At 50.1% G+C, this 17552-nt stretch overlaps 1 protein-coding gene across 10 annotated transcripts in view; it reads right to left on the bottom strand.

Moving 5' to 3' along the window:
- Positions 1–17552, bottom strand: part of PITPNM2 (phosphatidylinositol transfer protein membrane associated 2) — a 138257-nt gene that overhangs the window by 4742 nt on the left and 115963 nt on the right. For 6 of the 10 annotated variants that reach the window (XM_068412831.1, XM_068412830.1, XM_068412828.1 and 3 more), the window contains 10 exons: positions 15774–15923; positions 11133–11297; positions 9120–9323; positions 7198–7346; positions 4292–4408; positions 3442–3558; positions 2903–3051; positions 2073–2222; positions 1801–1984; positions 588–716 (listed from right to left, as the gene is read on the bottom strand). In XM_068412831.1, coding sequence (XP_068268932.1) covers positions 588–716; positions 1801–1984; positions 2073–2222; positions 2903–3051; positions 3442–3558; positions 4292–4408; positions 7198–7346; positions 9120–9323; positions 11133–11297; positions 15774–15923 — 1514 coding nt within the window. The remainder of the gene's footprint in view (positions 1–587; positions 717–1800; positions 1985–2072; positions 2223–2902; positions 3052–3441; positions 3559–4291; positions 4409–7197; positions 7347–9119; positions 9324–11132; positions 11298–15773; positions 15924–17552) is intronic. The other 4 variants (XM_068412834.1, XM_068412837.1, XM_068412836.1 and 1 more) reach the window with 4 other exon arrangements.

Below are 17552 nucleotides of genomic sequence, written 5' to 3'. Positions count from 1 at the left end.
TAATGTTTATAAATATGTAAAGGGCAAGTGTCATGAGGATGGAGCCAGGCTCTTCTCAGTGACATCCCTTGACAGGACAAGGGGCAATGGGTGCAAGCTGGAACACAGGAGGTTCCACATAGATATGAGGAAAAACTTCTTTACAGTGAGGGTAACTGAACACTGGAACAGGCTGCCCAGAGAGGTTGTGGAGTCTCCTTCTCTGGAGATGTTCAAAACCCACCTGGACGCGTTCCTGTGTGACATGATCCAGGTAATCCTGCTCCGGCAGGGGGATTGGACTAGATGATCTTTCGAGGTCCCTTCCAATCCCCGACATTCTGTGATTCTGTGATTAGAGGGATGGGACACATTGCCCCGGTGGCCACCAGCAGCCAAACACGTTTGCTGTGCCAGATTCTCCGGGGTGACGTACAAGACATGGAACCGCTCAAACAGACGTGATGGCTCCTGGTATGTGGGACAGCTCCTGTCCTCTTGGCAAACACTGGCTCAGCCACCACTCTTCAAGATGACCAAATTCCCATCACCCTCTCATGGGAGGCCCTTGGCAGCACCTCCAGTGCTCAAGAGAAGCTGGCTCCTACCTGACACTGGCTCTGCAGCTTCTTGGTGGGTCGGCCAACGATGTAGATGTGCGTGGGCGGGAGGCTGATGGAGCTGTACACGGAGATGTCCTTAGTAGATCCATATGCCGCGTGGATCCTCATGTGGAGCTGCGGGGAGAGAAAGCGACGCGCGGTCAGAACATATGGGCGCTCCGTGCTGCTCAACAGGCTGGGCTTTGGTTTGTTTTTTTTTTAAATAGCATTTGTGGGAATCTCAGGTCAGTAACTTATGTAAGTTCCCAGCTGGATAATGCACCGCGGTGCAAAGCGCTAATTAACAGGGAGCGCCGGGGATGTTCACAGGCCAGAACAAGAGGAGAAACAGCAACATGAAAGCAGATCTCTGCGTGCTGATCCATGGCCTTTCCTTGAGGTCTGCGGGGGGCTGCTCCGAGCAGAGAGCAGCTCCCGGCCAACCCTTTCCTTAGCGGGCTGAAAGGGGAGGTGTGACACTGGTGCCACCACGGACCAGCTGGCTTTGCCCCTGGAGCCGCCAGAAGGCCAGGGAGATGGAAAGGAAATCTCTGAGCCTGGACACAGACTTGTTCTTCTGGAGGACAAGGGAGAGCAGGCAGCAAGGAAGGGCCAGCTGCTCCCACCACTGTGACTCAGGCCAAAACCAGAATCCAAGAGTTAACGAGGGGCTTTCCCTGCTATTCCAGGCAGGGCACAAGCGCTCGGGACACTGGCACTTCCCTCACTTGCCAAACAGAGAAAAACTTGTTTTATCTGGAGCTTTTCTGAGGCTCTGGGCTGAGGGATGTTAAGACCTCGCTGGGGTCAAACGCTCGGGAAGATGCTCTGTGGAGTCTCCCATCAGGGTTCTGTGGTGCAAGGCCATTTCTGCAGCAGCTCCACGCCCTCTCAGACCTGCTGGTTACACAACGGGCAGCCAAAAAAAACACCAAACAGGTGAAAAAAGTGCAGGGAAGGGAGGCATTGCTGCCCCTGCTTCACTAGGCGTTTGGTGCTGGAAGGACCAGTGATGAAATGGAGCAGTGCAGAGCAGAGATGACACAATTTAACAGCGTAGACACTTTTGTAGAGCAATAAAAGGATGAAAATAAAATGAACAGATTAATCTTCCACTGCAGGTCACATCGCTGCCAAGAGACTGGTGCTGACAGGGGCAATTGGACGAGGAGCAATCTAAACCCGTGCCACGATCAGGTTTCAGCAGGCCCAGGCTTACGTCTGTGATGAGGGATTTCAGGAAGTTGGCCTTGTGCCGCAGCGGGTCGTGAACGAGCCCATCGCAGAAGGAGACAATCCCATGGGGGAAGTTGTGCTGTGCTAGCCACGCCACCACCCTCTGCTTCTGCATGTCGGGGCGGCCCGTGACGTAGATAATGAGGTAGCCAAGGTCTTGCCAGTGCCTAGAAGGGAAGGCAGAAGTCAACAGATTGCAGACCTAGAGCAACGCCAGGGTAAAACAGACCGACTGCCCCAGCCCCTGCCGCTGACCTTACAACGTCGACCGCTCCGGCACGGACTTTGGGGTCGCTGCCCATGATGGATACGCTGGCTGCAAAGGAGCCATCGATGCTGAACACCACAAACTCTGTCCCCTTCGGCAGGACCGTGATGTAGCTGTCTGCGTACGTGTGGTCGCCCCTGAAAGGGATACAGGCATCAAGATATTCAAGGAGGTACCACTGAGTCCTGCAGCGCACCACAAGCCCCGAGGAGCACCCAAATCTGGCCCAAGCGCTCTAGCAGCGATGCCACCCTCAGTTATGGCAGTGAGAGGCACTGCATGAGGGCCTCTGCGTTAAAGTGGGGATGGAAACAGTACTCTGGAGCCCTGGTGTTGGTGACTCAAAAAATTACCCCCAGAAAACCACTGCTGGGTTCACCACTGAGAAGATGCTCCCCTCCTCCCCCTTCCAGAGCTCAACAGCAGCGACTGGAGCTGAGCTGGAGCCCCTGGCTGTGAATTATCACTAGTACAAAGTTCTGTCCCTCAACAACAAATTTATGGTTTTTAAAACGTGCTCAGTTGTGCAGTTTTGCGGGTGACCACGAGGCCATGTGTCCGTGGTGCAGGTGCATACGCCTGCTCCTGCAACGGGAGCTCAATTACCATGCTGTTCATGCAGGAGTCAGAGTAAAATGTGGATCTTCCCCTTACAGCTGTAGAGCGCAATTGGCTTTGTCCCTGTTGCTGGCAAACCAGGCTCTGAACCAACCCAACAAGCAGAGCTGCACGGCAGGGAGGGACCACATCCTACAGTCATCAAATTCCTCTTTTGTTCCTCTCGCCAGCTAAGCCCCAGCACCTCAAGGTACCTCACCTGACCACCATCTTGACAGGGTACACGCCAATGCCCAGGCGCCGGTTCTCAGGGATGACATAAGAGATCCTGCCACTGCTGTTGCTGATCTCTGTGTCAAAGTAAACCCACTCTCCTGACGGCGGCTGGGTCATGATGTGAATGTCCACCTGGGAAGACAGCAAGGCTGGGTCAACATCAGCATTAAAGACACGGACGAGTAGAACAGGCCAAGCACAGGGACCTTCCACCCAAGGCCATTTGGCCGGCAGCAGGGCTGGGTTCTGCTTCCATCCTCTGCACTTCACAGCTCTTAGCTGAGAAGCACCCAAACATCAGGATGCTGGAATGACACCCGGCCTTGGTGGTGCTGACCTCCATGACGAACGCTGTTCCTGGCAGGAGGCACCACACAAGCCTGAGCAGAGGAACATGGGCAAGACGCAAGGGTAGCAAACCCCGTCAGGGACCGAGGGAGCACCGACCAGCACCGCCTCTGTCCCTGTCCCTGTCCCCCCCTTTTCACCACATGGTGCACAACCCCCGTAGCAGACACGTACCTTTTCTCCTGTGAGCGTGACCATATCTAATGGACCATACATAAACCTCCCAGTTAAGGTCTGGGGCCCATCTTCATTAGCGATGGTGTCATTTATCCTGTGGTTGGCTGTGACGTTCTGCACAAGTCAAGAGGGAAAGGGAGGGAAAAAATAAAGGAAAGAAAAAACTTTGCAGCAATGGACAGGGAAATGCCAAGTACAACCGGACAAATCAGAGCGTGGGTTTCCCTGTGCCATTCCCCACCTCCACCCCACCCACAGCTCTCAGCTTTGGAATAGGGTTTGACCTGTGGCAGAGGTGAGACCCTGTGCCCCACGTTGGTGGGGTGGATTTGAGTGTACGTGGCTGAAGAGTCAATTTCAGTGGCAGTTTGTACGTGCAATTCTGATACTATTAACTCTTACACTTTGAATTTAAGAGGCGATAGAAACAGCTGCCGGAGAAATCTGCTGACATTCTTTCAGCTCTAGCAGAGAATTGCCCTCTTTCGGGAATCACAGACATTTCCTGGGAGCGAAGGGCATTTACTGAGCAGAGAACTTGCATTATTGGACTTGGAAAGACGTTCAGTCTCCTGCCCTGACCCACAGCCAATGCTTTCCATTTTACACAGGCTCAAGGCCAAGAGGAGACCTTGCTGGTACAGACCTTTCGCTCTCTCACAACTCCATGGGTAGGATATAACCACTAATATACACCAGCAGTGCAACGTGATCGTCTGACTGCCATGGACACACCCAGCCGTGCCCACGCCGGCCGCCTTCAGTGCCTTTCTCGCAGCCCAAATCAAAACCCCTCTACGCGACAGCACATCCCCTGCCATGGGGGCAGCCCCAAAAACACCCTTACCCGGAGCTTCACGTGCGTCCTCTTGCGGAGCCACTTCTCACGGGGCTTGGAGGGGGTGAAGACAGACACCTCCTTCCCATCCAGCTCCAACACGCTCGAGTTCTCGTGCCTCATCACCTGCGGGAGGACAGATCCCAGCCAGGCGTCAGCCACTTGCGCAGTGACCCCCCTCCTCCTGCCCGCGCTGTTCGGCATCTCCCAGGGCGATGCCTGGACAGGGGTGGCCTGGGTTTGCCTGCCAGGTGTTTGGCTTGTCAGCCTGCAGGTTTTACAGGCTGCTCCCTAAATTGCAAGGACAAGAGGTCTGTTCCAAACTAGCAAAGCCTGTGGCCAGTGCTGACTTAATCCCAGCTGGGACAGGGGTTATTTAGATTGTCAGGAGGTACAAAACTGCCTCAAACACAGCAGGACGAGCTCTGTGCTTAGATATCTGCCCTTCCTCCAGGCATTCCTTCATCCCTTCCCATGATCTACGAGGGACCAGTCTCCTTTGAACCCGTGTCCTTCTGCCGTCCTCCTAACAGATCCAGCACCAGCTGCTCTGACCGGCCCCACGCCGACAGATGCCGTTCCTTCAGCTCATCTCTTATTTCCGTTTAAACACATTTTGGACTGCCCTCATCCCATGGCTTTTGCTCCTCATTGACCTGACCGCGGCGGAGGCACGCAGGGGTCCAGCTCGGCCACGTGCGAGGCAGAGCCCAGGGTGTCTGTCCATCCTGACCTCATCTCCGAGGCTGACAGAGCTCAAGGACTTTGTGCCGGTGGGATGTCACTGCACCAGTGCGAGGATCAGAGAGGGGCAAGGTGATGCCCACCAGCCAGCTTTTGGGGACAATTCCTGCCTGTCACCAGGGCATGGGCAGGGATGGAGAAGCAGGAACCTGGAGAGAGCAGGGTTAGATCCTACCTAGATTGCTCTTAAGCTCTAGAAGGGAAAAGGAAGAATAACACCCAAAGGCGAGGGGACATCTCAAAGGCTGCTGTAAGACTGGGAGGTGACCCTGCACAGAGAACTCCAAAATCAGCGGTAGTCCTTAGTGACCTCGTCCCACCAGAAAATTAAGAAGCCTCTGAAACATGGGCTCTTTTACAAAGTCTTGAACATATTTTGTGTGGTCAGCAGCTCTCCGTCTGACCGAGGCTGTAGTGATCTGACCCGGGCCAGCTCCCTTTGCAGAGCTGAAGTTGTTTTTCTTCCAGGGAAATGGAAAAAGGACCCCAGGGAGGATGAACTTGCTGAAGAGGGAGTTCATGGAAATCCAAGGTAAACAAAATAACAAGCTTTACTGAAAATTATTTAAATCAGGAATCTATTTCAAGTCCTGTTTGAGCTTGTTTTAACAAGATTTAATCTTTGGAGGCTAAAACTATTCAACAGCTTACTTTTACATTTTGTTCAGAGATGACTTTCAAAGGCTATTAGGAACAAGTCCTTATTAGGGGCAGAAGTGGCGTGGTGCTCTGGAAGGACAGAAAGAAGATAGAGGATGAGAAAAACCCTGGTATCAAGGCAGTGACAAGGGAGCAGAGACAGGCACTGGGAAAGGGGATGCCAGACTACCGAGGCAGCCATGGGCAGGCTTTGAATGGATGGAGAGGGACCTCAAGCCACGAGATATGAAGCACCACGCTGTGCTACAGACCCAGGTTCGGGCTGAATCCTGAGTAATTGGCTATTTCTTGAGCGGAGCACTTCACGTACGAGGCTGTCGTGACTGTTCCCCCTCATGCACAATTACAGCTTGCTCACTTCAGCCCCATCAGGCTGAGTTTGATGCAGGGCTGGGGTGTCACAGCAGCTGAGCCAACAAGGTGTGTGCAAGCACAGAGGTGTCTCGCTGGGCTAGAAAGGGTCTCCCTGGATTATCATTACTGCTCAGCTGCCACCAGCACTGACATCGCTGCTGTTCATGGCTCCCACGCGATTTGGAAGATAGCGCTGAAAGAAAGTTTGCCAACAGAATCATAAATAATTGAGAGCTGCACTCGAGGAGGCTGGAAGAGAGCGGGGACGGCTTAACAGCCGAGCTAACACAAAGCAAACCCAAGAGCCCAAGCGGGCAACACAATCCACAGAGCTGCTTTCAGTTTTGTTTCTTCCGATTCCAGGCTCTAAGTACCGTTCCTTGGGAGGTTCATACTTTTAAAGGCAAGTAACTCCCCCTCATCCCCAAGGCACTGAAGGAAAAATATTTCTTTTAGGAAAAACACATTTTAAACAGTAAATTTAAATCTCAGGCCAAATGTACGTTGACGAATCTGCGATGTCGGGCTCCACACACCAGCAATCCTCATTTACCCAGCCCCAGAACTGCCTTGTACTGGAGGAATGAGGACTAAATCCCAACGCAGTGATGATGTTCTGAGTTCCCAGAGGAGACCACAGTAACTTAGAAAGCCAAAATGGAGAACCGAACTCTGCCTATCAACTCATGTCAAATTCATGCAAAACTTCTCCTTTGGTTTTATTGTATTTGGTGCTATTTTTATTTGTATGTCAAGAAGTTTCCTTTAAGTTTCAGACTTGAGATCCAAACTTGCACACACAGAGAACAGCTCACTTCAAGAAACAAACACCACCGACTTTTGCGATGATAGGAAACAGCCCTGGGCTCACTCCAGGGCTCCCCAGTGAGCCCATCTGAAACCTGCTCTGATGATAAAACCCAGACCCAAACTAACCAGCTGTGACAGCACACGTCCGTGGAGTTTGCATGTGTGCAGCTCCACTAACACCACAGGTGAGGAACAAAAAGAAGGGGGAGAAAATGGATCTGCAGTGGCAAAGGGTATTTTTTCATCTCTACGTGCCAAGGAGAGTTATGGAAGGTGCAGAGGAAAAATCAAAGAGCCCAAAATATTTTTCAGCCCAAGGGAGATCAGGGGAGGGAGGACAACCGTACCTGTCTCAGCAGGAAGGAGACAACGTCTGTGGACTCCCAGTAGCTCGCATGGAAGAGGTGCGGCAAGGCGACCGTTGGGAAAGCCGTCAGAGCATCGGGACAGTAGAGCGCGTAGTCGATCCTTTTGGTTCCCCACCACTTGGCAGCAACTAGAAGCAAAAGACTCGTTCAGACAAGGGGGTTCCCATGCACGCGCAGTCTCCGTCACAAACGGCAGTTCGAGGCTCTGGCTCCTCGCTCCAGGTATGCCAGGAGGTTGCTCCCTGGCTGGGTACACTGCTAAGAGGGAACAACCGAGCCAGGGCTCAGTGTTTGCTCAAACCAAGGGGCACCAGCACTTGAGCTCTCCTTTATTTAAGCGAACAGGAAGGCACTAGAGGGCAGGTATTAACTGGCCCTTAGTCCAGACCCCGGGGAAGGGGTCCAAGGCTCATGTGCAATGAGCCTGGGAGTCCACGTGCCACAACATCAGACAGAAACGCATCTCCCTGGAGCTGTGGGAGATGTGCCCAGGCCATCTCCAGCCCCACTCCCAACTCCTTTAGCTTTCACCAAGGAATAGCATCCAGATACTGGCCACACTAAGGAGGATCTGAATACTGGGAGCCCCTGTGAGATACTAAAAGGCACCACAAGGCAGGGTATAAGGCACATGCTGCTGGGATTGGCAGTCCCCAACAAGTCCTCGTTGCCCTCCTCGGCCACCACGTTGGAGGCAACCGAGACGTCCAGCCCAGCCTCCCCGGGAGCACCGTCTCCACTGCAGCCAGCAAGAAAAGTATCTGGGAGCACCGGGATTTCATTGCATGGAGGACTGAAAAATACACTGGGATTTTGGGTGGGAAAGGTTACAGACAATGCAGAAGAGTTTCTCCCCCGGGGAGTCAACAATTCGCACACAAAGTGTCCAAGAGCCACTGTTCACCCACGGGACACCACCACACTTCAACGCTGTCCTGAACCCTGCCCACATGCACGTCCCTTCTGGCTCTCTAGCAACGGGCACGTCTCAGCCCAAAGCCTCAGACCCCAGAGGCGTGGGCTGCTTTCTCAGCAGCGAGGAGTCCTCAACCCCCGCGTGCTCTGGCCTGAAAAAGCAGCCATGGAAAGAGAAGATGGATCAGACCAAGAGAGGAAGAGGAGGAGCTGCGTTTGCATGCAGGTTGCAAGCTGGGGCTTTGACAAGGCCTTTCTCAAACTTGGTTTTTCTCTGTGACAATATTCCCTTTTTATGGACTTCCAGGAAAGCTGCCGGGTATGAGGTACAATCCAACAAACCCCTCTTGTTAAGGGAAATCTAGCTGGTGATGAGCATAGATGCCGAACTGAAAAAAATGGACCCACCAGCTCCTTCCAGAGACCGCCACAAAGCTCCCACCACAGCAATGTGCAGAGGGCTATGGCATCAGTGCATCCCCACAGCCCAGCCCTGGCTGTGCTGAGGGCCCAGGCCACCTTCATCCCTTGCTCTTCTGAAGAGCCATGGGAAGGAGGAGGAGGGCAGTGACGGATCAACATGGCTTTTCCAGAGCGCGTAGGCACCTCCTCGCAGCCATTTCTGACTCCCTGTCTTCCAAATTGGCAGCTCCTGGTCATGTCCCAACCTTTCATTTCTCATGCAAGTCCCCAGCTTGGGTAATTTCAGATCCTTTGGAAGAAGCAGACAGGATTTACTCTTCCATGCTCAAAAGACAGTGGTGGAGGCAGAAGCGTTGTCCCCACAGCTCCGCCCCGAAGAACTCCTGCTCTTGCCAAGATGTTAGCTGTGTTATGATCACTCTTTGGAGCAAAGTGACAGAAATACTTGTTAAAATGCAATCAGAAATTGCAAGTGCTTCAGTGAAAGTGCATAGATTTGTTGTGAAGTTCTGTGACTATCGAATGAGAGAGGAGGTCGACCGGAGTGGATCTCTCCAGAATACCTGTCTTGATGTCCAGGTCGGGTATCCGAAGAGCACAGTCCGCAGCCTGACTCCACGGCCCTTTAAGCTTCCTTCCCTTCGAAGGGATTTCATGTTTATGCTGCCTACATCTCTTGGACGAGGTTTGGGTAGGGGATTTGTGAGGGAGGGCAAGTTGGGACAGAAGGCTAAACCCTCTACAATGATTAAGGTGGTGTTTGGTTTCTAAAAGGAAAAATAAAAATTAAAAAAAAGCAGAAATCACACTTCGTATTATGGCACACACATGCCGCAGGCAACACCGGTTCCATCCTCCAGAAATTCACAGCGCGAGAGAAGCTGCACCCTGGGGAAGGCTCCCGGGAGGGCGCCATGGTCTGCGGTGCCCCTCTGGACCCCTCTGGCTCTCCCTGCGGGACGAGCACGGGCCACATCCAGCCCTCGGTGCCGCGGCTTCATGTGACCGCGGCGCAAAGGGCTGCAGAGGCAGGGCCAGGGCCCAGAGGACACGCCAGGAGGTGAAGGAAGGGGCTGCGACAGCCCTCGGGGCGGGCTGTACGTGGGGTCAGGGCGGGTGCGTGGCCTGCGCCGGGGCCAGACTCTTCCTCTCCGATCTCAGAAACAGGATTTGACGGCCGTGAAGCGCGTGGAGGAATAAACTACACAAACCAGAAGCTAACTGATGGGGGAGAGCGCGGGGAAAGCAGAGAGGCAAGCGTTGCGCGGGCCTGGTCCTGCCGTGGGCTCGCGGAGTCAGGACCCCTCCATCACGTCACAAACAACCACCGGCCCTTGTCTCTCAGCCCGGCCAGCCAAGCTCCGCAGCTCTCCGTGGGTGTGAAACCAGCACGAAACAAACACCCTCCCCCTCAAGCAGATTAATATTTAGCAAGATGTCTCATCAGGACAAACACAAGAACGCACGCCGGGAGCGTGGCGTCAGCTCTCGGATGTGCTTTGGGAACGAAAACCTCGTTGGTCAGGGCACAGGTAGGTTATTCCTGCTGCTGAGCATTGCCTCAAACAGGGCAAGAAGTTACAGCAGCCCCTGACCAGCGCCCACAGACCTTCAGCAACGACCCTCGCCTCAGGGAGCGTTAGTAACCTCAGTAATTAATTATGAAGTGAGTCATTCATCGCCCTGCAGTCCAACGTGCCAGGATTTGAGTATCGCTAAGTTTTTGCCCGCTTCTGGGAAAAGAGTTTGGGCTGAAGGGTTTTTTTGGTGTGTTACTTTTGGTTTATTTAATTTGTTTGGTTTTCAGCCTTTTTCAGTTGGAGTTATCAGAGGTCCCTGAGGATACAGCCTGCTAATCTCACACCTCAGCTGAAATGAAGCGGCTGAACCATTAACAAAGGCGGCTGTTCTCCACTTTATTAGCTGGGAAGTTATACAGGTCTTGGGAAAAATAACTAATAAAAAATCCCTTTTATTCCTCATTCAGCTCTGGGACATGGGTCATAACTGGCTGACTCTCTGAGCTGCCCTGCGGGCTACACAAGAGCTGAATTTCTAATGCAAAGTCATAAATAACCCAAACCTCCTCTTCCCTTTCAGCGTTACAGAGGGGCTTACTCATCCCCATTTTTGTGGACCACATTTAAGCAATCTGTATCAAGCCACATGCCACATCCTGCATTGCCAGTCCAGCAGTGCTGATCCCTACCAGGTCTGCACAACTTGTCAACGGCAGCACAGAAACATCCCTTTGGATTAACCCTCACCACGCACAGCAGCCAAATGGTGCTCAGAGTTACCAATTATTACATTTTTTTTGAACAATTTATCACCAGCACAGTCCAACACATGTAACACAGTGGTGTTTATGTATTATAATCAAATATATCATCTGTTTCTCCAGGGGATACGATAACACGCGGCACTGACTACGACAAAACCCAGTGAAGGCAGAATAATTCAAATTTTTTGTTATTAATGGAAAGTATAACCCCAGACAGACAGACAGAGGCTGCGTGGCGCTAAGAGAGCGGTGCGGCAGCAAGCAGGAGTCTCGGAGGGGGTGAAACACTTACTGTTGGCTATGTTGGAAGCAGTGTAACTGTCTGCCATTCCTGAGACCTGGCTGGCAATGCTGATCTCACTGGCTCTCCGGAAGCCCCTGAACTGAGGGGCTGAAATGGGGGTGGACAGGGACGCGCTTTCCATGAAGACGGCACCATGAGACTGAACAACATCTGCTACAAAGTTGAAACAGGGAAATCAAAATATTAGACCAACAGACAGAGGCTGGGCAAGATGAACTCGAGGGCAGGAAGGAGGCAAACAAGGCTGGGAGGTGCGAAAACCTTGCAGAATTGATTGGAATTAAAAAAAAAAAACATTTCATCGGAGCTCTGGTTTGAAAAGAAAGCAAACACCACAGCAGGCAGAGAGACACGTGGCTGGGGAAGCAGTCTTTGACTGAGAGAAGCAAAATAAGTAGCTCAAGGAACAAATCCAAAACCCCAAAGAAAAATCCAGGCAGACTGAATCAAGCAGCAGTAGCAGAAGCATGTGTCATACGTACAGATGTGAATATACACAACTTTATATATTCACGTAGAGACAAAATAACCAAGGTAAGGAGAACGACCAAAAACAACCTTAGAAAGGGGATATTTGTTTTCTAGAAACATTTAGACTTAAATGAACATCTCCAAGATAGAAGCATTAATGCAAAGAAAAAAAAAAAATAAAAATCAAGAAAACATTTTCATGCCTGGCAGGGACTAAATTTGAACTTGTATTTTATTGCTAATGGATACAGCCAACACTCGTTAAATTAAAGTAAGGGCTGTTGAAAGAAAGGAGTCTGGTGCTGAGCACTTACATCTCCAATCGGTGTTGGCGGATCGGGGAGTGCTCAGTCTCTGTGAAAACAGAGCTTCTTTTGTACAACGTGCAAGTCTGGATGTCTAGATCCCAACCTGAGGTTTACCAAGTGTGGCCTCACCCTTTAGTATGTAAATACAGAAAAGGAGGATTTAAAGTCACGCTCACATGGACCTTATACATGTATTGGAGGGAAATGGTCCTAAGAAGTTCAAGGACTGTCAAACCGAGAGATGCTGAAAGTCACAATAAAATCTCCTGCGTGTCAGTTTTCTCCCCTCTGTGGATGCTACGAGGCCAAATGAGGTGTCTGTGGGATACCCCAAGATCCTGCACTGCAGAGGGTTTGTAATGCCAATGCCAAGTACCTCATAGCAGGCAGCACCGGTATGACACTAACATGCAAAAGCAAAGCTACTGACTGTCATTTTAACGTTGCCCATCTCTGCTGTACCTGAGGAGCCACTTCTGAACTTTATTGCCAGGTGTCAGGCAGGGCACAGGTTTGTGCCCAGCCAGGCAGCAGATGCCATGGGGAATGCAAGTCCCTTCCTCCCACACACCAACATCCTCTGCCTATTTCAGCCAGTTTAGATCTCCTTGGATTTCATCCCAGTATGCGGCTGACACAGGGCACTGTTTTGGCAACTGGTTTATTTTAATATCGATCTTTTTTGCTTGGGGCTACTGATCTGCGTCCTCTGATCCCTCAGTTCGCAGCAGCAGCGTCTGTGCCCACACAAATCCTGCTGCAGCGGAGAGAAAGGGAACGTATGAAGCAGAAAATGTGTAGCTAACGTGTCGGTAAAAGAGTTCTGTTCTCTGCAGGGAAAATCAGGCCACAAGCTGCTCTGGGTAAAAGCTTCACGGACTGCAAGACCTGAGCCCTAGCAGGAGCCTGACTTGATGATGAGCTGCACACACTGCCCACGTTGTGCCTGAAACACAATTACCAGCATCACTTTCTCAGCACTTTTCTCCTCTTTTCACCTTGCCTTGAGCTGCTGGCGGTCAAGGCTGCTACCAGTACCCACAACGCAGCCAGCCCCACGGGGCCAGCACGGCTTTCTCACTGCACAAAGCACCAGCACAAGCAAGAGGAGACAATTCAAGTGGAGGTTGTGCTCGGAGAACACGAGCCAAGCCAAGAGCTCTGTTCAACCCCGCAAAGGTCTGCAGGGTAAAGGGTCTCATTCCCATTGCTGCATGACCTGGGACAGCCCTCTCATCTCTTCCCCGCTTACCCCCTCCCCTCCTCTCCTTTCCTTTGCTTATACAGACTGTGAGATCCTCCTGCCGTTACACCCTTGTGCCACATCAAACACGTGCCCAGCACAGCTGGAACACAGATGATGACCATCAGCTTCCCTGAACTTGGTCAGATGCAAGGAGAGGTTTGGCTTTGTCTGCACTAGGAAAAATGCCAGGTTCAGGTTTAACTAACACCTACCAGCAAAGCCTGAACTTCTTCCTCTCCCTTAAATATAAAACATCTGCGGCTTGAATTAGGAAGCAGCTGGGCGACACACTAAAGGGTGTTACAGCAATGATACCCAGGAGAAAAGGCTGGGCCAAATGTGGTGCTGCCTGGGTTGATCCTGGCTCCTTTAGCATGTCTTCACTTAGCTCTGCCTGAATTTTATCTCTTTTTGAGAGCCCAGAAAACAGAAAGTGAATAAAGGAAGAAACAGTGGTATTTGGGGCTTGCTCTTTTTAGCCAATCTCGCTCTCCTGGGCCTGACTGGAGAATTTTTGGATACAATGAGTTTGAAGCAAGAAAAACAACCTCAAAAGCCTCAGAAGCCCTTCCAACACCATCCTAGCTAGTGTCACCACAGGAGTAATTTTCACGCCTATAAACGCCTAAACTGTTTTAGTGTTACTGAACTGTTCAGTTCAGCATCGCCCGCGTTGGTGGGCACTTCCAGCCCAGTGTGAAGTCGGATGGCTGGACCAGGACCAGCAGTGGCAAGACTTTCGTCAGGATTAGCTGTTCCTTTAGGTCACTAGATGAGGACAGAGGTGTCCCTGGTTCACTGCACTGGCTGAAGTGCACTTTGTACCATGTCTGAGGGCAGACTTGATCAGAACAAGGAAGCTTCAGGAAGAGGAGACCTGGCTTGAGCGGTGCCCTGAGCACCCTCTCTCCCAGCGAAAGACCTGCCGCTGCTCCAACGGCAGCACTCACACGTCAGGCCAGTGCAATGAACTGAGATTTAACTGCACTTCCAGAAGAGGTGACATAAGATGCAAAACTACTTTTATTTTGCCTGCCTATGGATCTTTAATACTCATTTCAGCGCTGTGCTTTTTCATTTATAGACTCGTTTGTCAATGTTCTTACTAATTGTTTCCCACTAAGCGAACGGCACTGGGCCATCCTCCTTATGTACTGCTGGCACTGTGTTAAGTCCTTGGGGTATGTGAATGGCAGATTTCAATCTGTGCTGTTTGCGGGCTGAGCTGTGGCACTGAAGAGGGAAATACTGAAAGCAATCAAAAATATGAAAAGTTCAACAAAAATAAAAAAATAGAAAAGCCAGCCAGCTGCTCAGCACAGGCCAGACCCTGCTTGCACTGGAGTCACTGGTCAGCGCTGGGCACTCTGCAGTCGCTACCCTGAGATCAAGAGCAACACACGTTTCTGCTGTCCGCAAGTTTTTATGATTCTGGAAATTTCCCGCAGGCCAGTGGCTGAACTGGGATTCAGCACTTGCCGCAGTCAAGCCAAGCACTGCTTGGTCACACCGTGCTCTCGATACACAAGGTAAAGAGCACAGAAGCTTCTAAAAGCTCTGTCCAGGTGACAGCTAAATGGCATTTCATCACTGACCTCCAAAGCGATTAATTAATAGTGCCAGATCCTTTCCCTCTGCTTTGTTACAGAACATCACAGCACAGGCAACATGGCAACTGCATACCTAAAAATCACCTACACCTTCAAAAGACAAAGGGAGAGACTGTCTGGAATAGCCAGCGATGTTGCCATCCTGTATGACCACATAACGTACTGGACTGCTCACGAACAGCAAGGGTCAGCTTGTTAAAGGTAACAAGGCAGCAGAACGAAGCTCTCAATGCAGAACACTGAAAAAGGGGTGAGGATGAGCAAGTAAGACCCACAGGGAAATAAAAACTAAAACAAAGTCAAGTCTCATTGAAATCACAGCTATAGCACCAGCCACAACCAGAATAAACGAGGCCATGCAGCAATTATGATGGAAAATAAGGCAAAACAAATGCATCAAATTTTGCTTTTAAGGCAGAAGTCAAGAAATCAACTTTAAAAAGCCAACACGTATAAGCCACCTTGGGGTCTGAAAGCCTCAGTCACTGCATTCAGCAGAGCCACATGGAGTGTCCACGCATGAAATAATCATATGGACAAAATCTGGTCTGACACAGACATTAATTAGACTTCTGGCCATGGTGCAGCGTGGCTGACTGCTGGGGAGACACATGGTGCAGGCCACCGCCCCGTTCCCAGGGGATCCTGGGCACGGTGTACCCTGCTTGAGCAGGGCCACCCAGGGGCTCTGTCCTGTGCCAAAGCCTCTTTCCAGCAGCACAGCCACCACAAATGGAAAAAAAAAATAAGTGGCAGCAGTCTCCCCTTCCAGCAGCAGCGCTGGAACAGGACAGAGTTTGTAATCCCATCTCGTTCTTTGCACGGTGGGTTTCCCAGACCGGGTATACCCAAGCATGATCCCAAGTGGTTATTTCACGTGGCACAGCCTGAGACACAGCATGAAGATTTCAACTCCAGGAGGCAACAGTATGATCTCCAAAAAGCACCCCAAGAACCCAACACCACAGACAATACAAAAGTGTAGATTACACACACTCAGCAAAACCAGCACTTTTGTTGGAAACATCTTGCCAATTCAGTACGGGAACGGGGATACTTGTTTCCATGAAGCTGTCCTGGTGCTGGAGAGCACCCAGAGGGCTACTTTCCATGAGGAGGATGGGATTGTTCTGGATTGTCTCAACTAGAAGCAGATGGGGAAAAAAAACCAAAACAAAACAGAAGGACAAAGAACAACAGACATGTGGCCACAAAGTGTTAACATACAAACAGTTACAACTGAGCACTTCAACTATGAGTCTTCAATGAAAGGACAACCTTCAAATAGAGTAAAAGAAACAAAACATGGGTGACTTTCCAAATAGACTCACATCGGAGAGATTAACTCGTAGCAGAGGAGAGCACAATGATGGCATTTCAACAACAAAAGAAAAGGGAGTCCTCTTAACCAGCTTCTCCCATGAGCCAAATCCATAAATACCCAGCAGATCCAGAGAAATCTTTTTACTAAGTGAAAAAAAAGTACTCTCTCAGGGGAGATTTACTTGGACCAGACTCACAGCCTACACAGTGCGAAGCACAGGAGTAAGCAAGGACGTGAATTTGATTTCACTCTGCAAGTTGGTTGTAATGAAACAGGGACCCAACATTTAGTACAGATGGGAAAACGGAAAAAAAAAACAGTCTAAGAGGCTTTCTGAATCATGGACTTTAAATGAGCTACCTATCTGCACGAGGAAATACAAACAAGCACTGTTACGAAAGGTTTTGTACATACCTAATTATAACTGAGCGCCTGAATTTTACGTGATCACCAAATCATACAGCTTAATTATAGCAGCAATTAACTTCTCTGGAGCGCCCTACAGTGAACACCAACTTTAGTAGCAGCTTTGCAAATCATGGTTACAACAGTCCTTCTGGGTAATGTGTAAATCACAACACTGAAATTTTGACTCTAATGGAAAGGAATAGCCTGTTACTTTATGACAAGCAAATGAAGAGGCTTTGTCTTACATGAGAAGATAATTTAAAGCTGCTTTTTGTCAGTTTTATTCATCACAGCAGAGCAGCATCTCTTAAAATAACAAGGCTCAAACCTGGAGAGGGTTTTGAAATCACTCAATCTTTCTCATAGCTGACCTACTTGCTGTTTAACTCCTCTCCACTGCACAGCAAGTGTCTCTCTGAACACAGGCAACTCAAAGGTCTCGGGGGGCTCAGCAAACTAACAAGATCCCTGCTGTTGTACAGAATGATAACCAGAATGCAAGTTGCTCAGTGTCAACGGGGCTTTTACCTCTGGCTTCAGTGAGAATGGGGAATTTGAAATGTATTTAAGAGGAAGAAGGTAGGATGTTCAGGATTTATTTTAAGAAGCCACTTGAAGCTGATACCTAGAATACACCCAAAAATCAAATTGCTTTTCAAGTGGCTATAGATTCTCTGAGCTGCTGTAACCGGACTGGGTACAAATATAATTGTGGGTGGATCTGTTTTTAAAAAGTGTTGCAACAAGATCTTTGCTAAATTTGACAAGTGAGTGGAGCCTGCAGAAAGTATTTTATTCACTTTATTAAACATGAGTTTTAGTTTATGCCCATTTAACAAATCAGACCTCCAGATTCAGCAATTACAATACAATCTTTAAAGATACTGACACATGGGAGACCACTGCCTTGCATTTTTAATTTAAAAGTGATGCAGAGTATCACCAGAATTATTCAGCTCTAGATACATATTCCTCTTCATTTAGTCCTGCATGACTCAAATATTAAATGAATGGAAAGCTACCAGAGCTTTGGGAAAAAAA

This window comes from Nyctibius grandis, chromosome 14 (genome assembly GCF_013368605.1).
Source record: "Nyctibius grandis isolate bNycGra1 chromosome 14, bNycGra1.pri, whole genome shotgun sequence".
In the NCBI taxonomy this organism is placed as follows: domain Eukaryota; kingdom Metazoa; phylum Chordata; class Aves; order Nyctibiiformes; family Nyctibiidae; genus Nyctibius; species Nyctibius grandis.
Note: the sequence above shows the minus strand (reverse complement) of the source record. Positions and strands in the feature narration are given on the sequence as shown.